Source organism: Manacus vitellinus, unplaced genomic scaffold, assembly GCF_001715985.3.
Source record: "Manacus vitellinus isolate BGI_N305 unplaced genomic scaffold, ASM171598v3 scaffold_16_pilon, whole genome shotgun sequence".
In the NCBI taxonomy this organism is placed as follows: domain Eukaryota; kingdom Metazoa; phylum Chordata; class Aves; order Passeriformes; family Pipridae; genus Manacus; species Manacus vitellinus.
The window spans coordinates 15,529,337-15,538,758 of NW_021939189.1; the positions used below are offsets into that span (position 1 = coordinate 15,529,337).

At 53.2% G+C, this 9,422-nt stretch overlaps 1 protein-coding gene across 1 annotated transcript; it reads left to right on the forward strand.

Moving 5' to 3' along the window:
* The first annotated feature begins 1,702 nt into the window (after positions 1 to 1,702).
* LOC103757921 (dual oxidase maturation factor 1) lies at positions 1,703 to 6,402 on the forward strand. Its single transcript, XM_018069555.2, has 6 exons — positions 1,703 to 1,849; positions 2,428 to 2,485; positions 3,014 to 3,148; positions 3,292 to 3,505; positions 5,221 to 5,435; positions 6,191 to 6,402. The coding sequence occupies exons 1-6, from the start codon at positions 1,703 to 1,705 to the stop codon at positions 6,400 to 6,402; spliced, it is 981 nt and encodes a 326-aa protein (XP_017925044.1).
* The last annotated feature ends 3,020 nt before the right edge of the window (positions 6,403 to 9,422 follow it).

Genomic DNA, 9,422 nt, shown 5'->3' on the forward strand with positions numbered 1-9,422 from the left:
CAAAGTCTTTGCCCAAAAATGCCTTTATTTACTGCTGGACATCAGTGAAAACTCATTTTTATATTCCTCTGCAAAGGGTGTCAGAAGCTCAGCTCTCCAGGGCACCCAGCCAGCCCATCCACAGGGATGCGGAAAGAAATACCCAGGGGATGGCTGTAACTGTGCCAGTTCTGGAGAGAAGTCCCCAAACATGGATCAGGAAAGTGTTTCTGCCACACTGGTCCTTCTTGGCACCAATGCAACCTGCTGCAGCCAACCAAACTGCCACAGAACAAGAGCAAACCCCAAAAGCTTGAATTTCACAATCTCCACACTGTGGCCAAGTTAGTAACTTGAGCATCTTCTGCATAACAAGGCTGGGAGCACCTCTAGAGCTGTGGGTCTCTGATGATCCCCCTTGCCAGTCACTCTGTCACCTTGCCCAGGGATTGACAGGTCAGCCAGGACCTTCCCAAGAAACTTGTCCGGGTGGATGGAGTCAGGAGCAGGGTCAAGCAGGAGGCTGTGCAGCCACAAGCTGTGCCAGGTGATCTCAGCTGCCAGGTGATTTCACCGGGCAGTGCAGCTGAGGGCTTTGAGCCCTCTGCTCTCTCACAGCAGGCTCCCAAGGAGCCTGGGAGCCCCAGGGTCTTCGTGCCATAAGGAACAGCTGAACTTTTCACCGCTCTGCAGGAAAAGTCAAGGAAAAGAAGGCAAACCTCTCCCAGTACTTTGCCAGCCTTGCCTACCCCGGGCTCAGCAGGAGCGCCGGAGGGGGCCGATCCGCTGTGGGTAAGGCTGGATAATCCAGCCGCCTTTGGAGGCGGGCACTCTAAAAACGCTGGGAGAAACACAGCCGTGATTCCACACTGGGCGGGCAGGCAGCATCCCGAGGCAATATCCTTGGGAACACAACGGAGCTCTGCAGCAGCAACCCATCCCTAGGATTGGGCCGCGGCAGAGGTAGGCTCGGCTTGGGGAAAGGGGTGTGGGTGTTCCTGCAGCCACTTCTGGTATGGTCCCCATTCCCGAGGGATGCTGAGCAGCCCTTTCCTAGCGGGAAAGTGAGTTGGTCAAGTCTGGCTTCCCAAGCAGCATCCCTCTGCCCACCGTTCCCTCCAGCTGGCTCCTGGGACAGGCACCCTGCTGCCAGGGACAGGCAGTTCCTCTGTCCCCTCCGCGCTATTCCTGTTTCCTTGGACGATGAGGAGTTAAGTCCGTCGGGGCTCAGCGAGGAGCAGCTCGATGAGGCGCAGCCCGTGTTTGTGCTGTGATTCACCAGCGCCCCGAGCACAGCAACTGCGAACGGGAGCCAGGCTGTAGGATAAAGGGCTGAACCAGGGAGGGAGGAGCATGGGGAAGACAGCAGGGACGGAGAACAGGCAGAAGAGAGACCCAGTGGTGTTTGCATGTCTTGCTGTCCCACACTGGGGACAACCTGAGGATTGCAGCAGATGCCCTGGTGACTCCAACCCAGCTTTGCTCTGGGATGTACCCCGAGGAGATGGAGGGCTCCAGTGGGAGATGCCTGAGTATGGCCCGTGTGGGGCTGCAGTGTCCCAGGCACTGGGGATGCACACACAGCTGTGCCTGGCACAAGAAGAGCGCTGGCAAGGGGGCAGGAGGGGGTTCTGTGGAGAAGGCTGGGTGTGGTGGAACTGTGGAGGTGATTTTTGCTCCACTGTCTCTCTGGTGTCAATTCCCAGCCCTCCCAGGCAGGAGGATGACGCTGTGGAATGGCTCCTACCCCTTCTACCCCGGTGCCAATGCTCGTTTCCCCTTTGACACCACCTGGGCTGTCATCATCACCATCTTCCTCTCCATGTTGGCCACTTTCATCATCATCCTACCAGGAATCAGAGGCAGGGGGGTAAGTGGAGAAGCAGGGGAAGTACAGACCTCTGGTCTCTGAACTGTGTATCCAACATTCCTCCTCCTTCCCAGCCTTGAAAAGAGCTTTGGGGAGCAAACATGCCCACAGTTTATGGGCAAGGCTCTGGGATTTCTAGCAAGACAGAGGGGTAAGCACCAGCCCATCCCAGCATGGACCCCATGCTACAGACATCACTCCACCATCCCAAATTTCTGAGGCAGCTAGATTTGAGCTTGGCTTGATTTCTCTATGAGCAAGGCCAAGTGATTTCACAGGGGTGGAAAAGCAGGGTGAGGCTCAAAGGTCTCACTCCACCTTCCCTGAAATCTCAATAAAAGAAAGAGGTGTGCACTGGGCATGTCCCAGCACTGCTCACTGGGCTCTGTGCAGGGTTGTGGTGGGTGCCACCAGCCACATGTTCCCCACCTGCCTACAAAGCACATGGTGTGACTCCCTAAGGGAGGGATGGGCCTGTTCCTCACCATCTGGTGTTTCTAAATGACATGTTTGGTGCTGAGGTCCCCATGGCAAAATCTGACTGAGATCTGTCCCCTTGCTCTGCTCACCCCTGGCAGCGACTCTTCTGGTTCCTGCGGCTGGTGACGGGACTCTTCGTGGGAGCAGTGCTCCTCAGTGAGTAGTGGGGTTCTGGGGGGGAAGATCAAGGATGCCCAAGGCATGGAGGAGAAAAGCGAGGGAGCATGAATAGAGCAGCCAAGCACCAAGTCCAGCCTGTAGGATGAGTTCATGGGGAAGACCCACACCCATCTTGTGTCTGGGACCTGGCTCCAGCCACCAGGAGAAGGTGCAAGTCTCCTCTCTGAAGACTGGTGGTCATATCCAGGGCAGTCACTAAAAACCCACCACCAAGTTCCAGGCAGACAAATTGGAAGGTGCTTAGATGAGGACCAGTGCCCAGACAGCGCTGACACATCAGCCTCAAGAGTTAGGGACTGCACTGGAGCTGGGGAGAAACCAACCCAATATGAGTCAGGGCTGATACTGGGGAAGGACATACAGGACTTTCCTCCTTGTGGCTCACAGCCCAGTCCTTGCCCTTGGGATGAGGCAGGTGATGCCCAGGCCATGGTGACCAGGCAGGTGCTTCCAGCACTAGATGTCTTGGTGCCAGGCCATAACTAACCTCTGAATTCTCCACAGCCATACAGTTCACCAGGGACTGGGAGACTGGCTGGGTGCAGGCAAACACCTCCTACAAGTCCTTCAGCCGTGCCGTGGTGAATGTGGACATTGGACTGCACATCGGCCTGGAGGGGGTGAATATCACACTGAAGGGTGAGTGCACATCACAGCAGGAGGGGACTGGGGGCAAGTTTGGCAGCCATGCACGTAGATACTGGGGCTGTGGGCCCTGCAGCCCCCACACCGGCAAGTCTTGGAGCTGCCTCCAAGGCTTCTTATTCTTCATCATCTGGCAGGAAACCCAGTGAAGCAGATCAATGAGACCATCAACTACAACGAGCACTTTCCCTGGAGCTTCGATTCAAACTATGACCGCAGCTACAGCGAGGGGCTGGAGAAGGGGCTGCCCAGCCCCATCCTCTACATGGCAGAGAAGTTCAGCTCGCAGAGCCCCTGCGCCGTGCACAGGCAGTACCGCATCTCCGGCCACTACGCCTCGGCCACGCTCTGGTGAGTTACAGACAGAGAAGTCAGCCCTGTCTCTGCTCTGGAAAGAACCAGGCAGAGCAGAGGGAATCTGATGGAGCCACCCCCTTCCCTGTAAGGCCTTGCCAAAGCCTTGGCTTTCTGCAGGATCGGGGATGCTCATGCTTCCTGGCCTGTCATGGAATCATAGAACAATAGAATCATAGAATCACAGAAATGTTGGGCTGGAAGGGATCTTAGAGCTCATCTCATTCCACCTCCTGCCATGGACAGGGACACCTTCCACTATCCCAGGTTGCTCCAAGCCTCATCCAACCTGGCTTTGAACACTTCCAAGGACAGGAAAGCCACAGCTTCTCTGGACAACCTGGGCCAGGGCCTCACCACCCTCACACCCAACAATTCCCTCCCAGTATCCCATCTAACCCTGCCCTGTGGCAATGGGAAGCCATTCCCCCTTGGCCTGTCCCTCCAGGCCCTTGTCCAAATTCCCTCTCCAGCTCTCTTGGAGCCCCTTTAGACACTGGAAGGGATTCTAAGGTCTCCCTGGAGCCTTGTCTTCTCCAGCTGAATACCCCCATCTCTCCCAGCCTGGCTCCAGAGCAGAGGGGCAGCTTTTACCCATCTCTCTGGAGTCCTTTTCTGTGTCCTCTGTCATGATGTACAAAATTATGATCAGAGAAAAATTATTCTTCATTTAAGGGAAAACAGATGCAGCTGTGAGGCTTATAGTTCAGGATCCTCTCCCAAGGACTAAGATAAGGAGCCCCAGTAAGACCAGCTGTGAAGGGCTTCCTCTTGCATGCCAAGAGGGCATGAGACCTGCCTGTGGGAAGCAGGAGGGACCATCATGAGGGTGCTCAGAGGCTGTCCTGTGGTGCACAGCTGAGAGCCCTTGTGTGTTTTGTGATTGTGGAGTCTCGTAGCACCCCCATGTGCCTCAGAGGTGGTGGGAAAGAGTGAGGAAAGAGTGAGCCTTGCAATTCTCCCTGTGGGGAAGGGCTCCAGGTCCCCGTCTACATCTCCTGTTTTATTTTCAGGAAGAATAAATATCCTTGCCCAAAAATTCCTGTTATTGAGGAGGAGTATTTCAAGGAAGGAATGCTGATGAAAATTTGTTTTTCATTATTATTCTTGGAATAAGAAAAACTGAGCTGTTAGGCTCAGCTCCCCAGTGGGCTAAACCCAAACCTCACACACAGGGCAGGGCTGGAAGCTGGGTTCACTCCAGGTGCTGAATCAGGTGGGCATGGCTTAAGGTGCAGTTCTCCAGACAAAGGTGTCCCTTGGTGCCATTGTCCCTCTGAACAGGTAAGAACTGCCTGGGGGTGGCCAGCTGTGGATGATCACAAGAATCAAAAAAAAAAAAGTTAATTTGGAGGGATGTCCAGAGATTTCTACTCCAGTCCCACACCCAGAGCAGAGCTGATGTCAAAGCCGTATCAAGGTGCTTGGGGCTTTGCGAAGTTTAACACTGAATGTTCCCAGGTGTAGAGATCCCTCTCCACCACTGCTGGACCTGTCCCACAACTCCACCACTCATGTAGTTACAGAATTGTTTGGGTTGTAAGGGGTGTCCTCTGATCAGCCTGTCCAGCCCACCTGCCGAAGCAAGGCCAGCTAGAGCAGGTTGCCCGGTGCTGTGTCCCTCCCTTGGGAAGTGGAGAGGAGGCCCTGAGTGGATTCTCCAAACATTCATTCCAGGATGCTTCCTACTTGGTTTTATGGTCCTTTCACAGGTTGGCTTTCTGCACGTGGCTCATTTCCATCTTGCTGTTCTCCATGTCCGTCCTGCTCCACGGTGGTTACATGCTTTTGCTCACTGCTGCACTGATCCTCTTCTCACTGCTCTTCTTCTTCACTGCGAGGAACACCCCCAAGTGCCCCATCCAGTTTGGCCCAGTTTCCTTGAAAACAGACTATGGTGAATCCTTCTGGCTGACATTAGTGACAGGTGAGTGCTCAGCTTGCTCCAGGGGCTTTTCTTCTCCATCCCTGCAGTGATGTTTCAACAGGACTTCACCCCTTCTGTCTCCATGTCTGGTCACAGAAAATTACTTTTTTTCTTTTTTTAAAGGCATAAAAGATTTTTTTCCCCCAAGGTTGGGGGGAAACGAGATGAGCAGTCAAGAGATATGAATGGCTGAAGTTATCTGCTGGAGGTGTGCCCAGAGGAGAGCATGACAGTCAGGAATTGTAGAGTCAGGGAAAGACCTGGCCTGGAAGGACCCTCAGGGGTCCCTCTCCCACAACAGGGATAACCTCAAAGCCACATCAGCCTTATTCAATCTGTTGGTGGATGTCCCCACAGACAGAGATTCCCTCTGCTTTCAGAACCTGCCCCACAGCAGTCCCACTCATGGGGAGCAATTATTTCCTTTCATCAAACCAGAATTTCCCATGTTACAACACCTCCAAGGACAGATGGCAACTAAGTTCCCCTGGACACTCCTCTTTTTCAGGCTAAACAAGCCCAGCTCCTCCAGCCTTTCCCCAGCTCCAGCCCTAACTCTCTGCCCCAATTCACTGACCCCCCTTTTTTTACGGGAGAGCCCAGACTGATGTCAGAATCCAGATGTGGAAAGGGAAATAACACCTTCCCTAGACCTTCCAGGTGATGCCACATGTCGCCATCCTCTGTCTGGATCTGGATGGAACTGGGACACACTGGGAGGAGGTGTTAATGTGTCCCTGTGCTGTGCATGGCAGGGCTGCTGTGCCTGCTGCTGGGTTTGGGCGTCATCATCCTGAACTCCATGGAGCCAGAGAAGCTGAAGCTCATCTTTAACCTGGACAAGAAAAAGGGAGCAGAGGAGGTGTGGGACAAGCCCTGCCTGCTGGCTGAGCCCAGCTGCTCCGTGCAGGACGTGTGGATGGTCCCACCAGCCGAGCTCTCCGAGGTGACAGCCACCCAGCTGTGAACCACGGGGGAGGCAGGGCAAGGCCTGAGGACACTGCTCCTGAATTCACCAAATCCAGCAGGAGCCCAGGTGGGAAGAGACACGACAAGTGCCGTGTGATGAGAACATCCAAATCTGGAAAGATGTCTCAAATAAAAGAGTTTGTCCTTTTCTTTTTTTTCCCCCCTGTTGTTTTACTCAGCAGCAGCTGGAAGAAATTTTGTCGTGAGGAGAACCCATGCCCCAACCTTGGCTGTCCAATTCCAGGCACTGGGCTACTAACCTTCCCCTTAGTCCATCCCAACAAAGCCTGAGTCCTTCCCAGGGTACAGAGATCAAACCATAACTGGGGAGAAACCAAGTAACTGCAGACTCACTTATATGAACCAAAGGAGAAGTAGAGCCCCTGCAACAGTACCTCCACCCTGAAGACCCCCAAGAAATCCCATCTGCCCAAGGATGATCTCCCTGTCAGCGACCAGGAAGTACAGGTGGAACTGTGCTCACCAGGGTGCCTTGTATCCAGCGTCTCCTCTTGGGGTGAAGGGCAGGATGGCAAGGAGGACCATGATTTAGCAGGATGCTGGAGGTCTCAGATCAGGTGGGAGGGAGGGAGAGGAGAAGGTGGGAACAGGGGTGCTGCAGTGCCTCGGAGATCAGCTGTAACCGACCGGCGACAGGGGAGCAGCACCTCTGGTCTGGGAGGCCTGTGTTCCTGCTGCTCAGCTGTGGAAACACTCATGTCGTGGGGCATGAGACACTGGAATTCTGCACACCCAAGGTGGATGCAGGCACCCAGTCCTGGCTGCTGGCACCTTGCCCACGCAGGGAGGGAGGGAACACACTGCAGGTTTGCACTCCTTTTCCCCTGTGCAGATTTCACAACTTCTTTTTTTTCTCTTTTGTGCTCACTTATTTTCCCTGTATCTCAGTAAAATAAGTTGGACCTGGCCTTTCACTTGTCTTTTGATAGAGGTGTCCCTCTGAGGGCTGAAGGTAGCCACAGGGAGGGGAGAAGGAAAAGGCAGAGCCCTTTAGTGGTCCTGTATGGGACATCCAACTACAGTCGGTTGGTTCAGGGCAATAAAGTCCAATCAATATGCCCTAAATAGGGTATCAGGACATCCCCAGGCAAACAAGCAGGGGGGATATGGAGGGACTTTAGCTCCTGGAGTGACCCCAGGCATGTGGAAGGTTTGATGGGAATGATGTCTAGCCCAGCAGGGGAGTTTGCAGAGGGATCATCAGGGGCAGGACCTCTGGGGAGGAGGTGCTCAGCCATGACACATCCCACTCCAAATGGAAGAGCCTTCAACGAGAACCAAGAGAACTCAAAACTCTTTGGAGCTGAACTGCTTAGGCTTGGGAGACCTCAGGGCAGGATGTTCACAATGGTTTCTACCAGGAGATGCTTCAGCCTGCAGATGGACTAGATCCAAGGCACAACAAACCCCTTTAATTTATTCAATAGAAATTCAGCCCTCATAAATCTCACCTCTCATACCCTTATATGTCTGATGCAACAGCACAAACTTTTCCTTCTGGTGAGGATGCTCTTGAGGAGGAATCATGCCCAAAAGTAGATTAAGGTTGGAGAGAGCCAGGCAGAAAGGATGGGAAACCCTTCAGCCTCCTGTGCTTACAGTCATGGGATCTGTCCCACACCAGCCCCAGCAATTTGTGGTTGGCTGTAGCATCTTCCCATCGATGCCTTCATGCCTGACATATTTGGATGCAAGAAATTCTCAAGAAAGGATCCTCCTTTGTCTAAGGGAGTTTTGTTGGTTTAATCTTATGGCTTTTATCCCACCATCCAGGTAGATAAAATCCTTTTGAGGTTCTCCTACACCCTCACAACATGCTGCTCCTCAGGACAAAGGTTTCTCAGTGGCTTCCCTTGAAACGTGCCAGTGAGACTTGTCCTTCCTTTGGGGCATCCTCTCTGTGGGAAGGCTGCTGCTGCTGGTGGCTCTCCAGAAGTCACCTTCAGATGTGCCCCACAACCCCTCTTAAGAAACCAGCCCCCAAATGCCCACAGTGTTTCAAATGAGAGGGTTTTTAATAAAGTTTTATTGAAAATAATTCTTGTACATAACAAATCACATTAGTGCAACACAAATATCGTGTGACATTAATAAGTAACTTAACAGCAAGGGTCTTAACAACCCTCAGAGCATCTCCAGGGCCTCCTCTGGCCTGGCTCCAGCAGCTCCATGTTCTGATGTTGGGCTCCAGAGCTGGAGGCAGCTCTGCAGGTGGGGTCTCACCTGAGCGAGGCAGAGGGGGAGAATCTCCCCCTGTCCTGCTGCCCAGACAGCCCAGGTATGCTCCAGCTGGACAGGGGTAACTTCATTCTTCCCTCTCCCTCCTTTCCTTAGGCATCTTTTTGGCCCACACCTGACTACAAGTCTTGTTTATTAAAGCCCAAATCTGAAAGTGAAAATAATCCCACCATCACATTTTCCCCAGCAAACTCCATTGTACATTTACTCAGTCATTATTACTGGAGCAGATTTTTTTATTCCAGCTCCTGCAACATCCAGCCTGCGGAGCCTGGATCTGGGCCTGGTTTTCCTGGCTTCACCTCAAGTTCTACACTAAATGGCAGTGCTTGGGGAAGACAGGAGCAAGTTTAATCCCTGGAGTCATGGGTGTTGTGGGTGCTCCCCATGAGGAATGTCACCTGTCAGCTCAGATTTTCAGTTTCAGTGGGAACCAGCCATTGGAGATTTCTGCTCCACACTGTGCCAGGGTATGGAGCAGGAAGGGATTTTCTCCTGGCACAGAGACCCCCAGGTGAGTGCAGCTCAACTCTCTAGAGCTGTGAGCTGCTCTGATTACAACTTGCCAGCAAAGCTTGCCCTTTTCCAGAGGGCACTGTCAGGGAGATAGTCTGTGCAGGTACTTCCCAGCACGGACCTGTCCGAATGTGGCCTTCAAAGGCAGTTGAACAGGGTAATGCGCCTGTGGGGACATCAAGAAGGGTTTGTGTTCTGCCCTTTCGGGCTCACCTTCAGGGAAGGAGTGGGGAAAACTTTCTT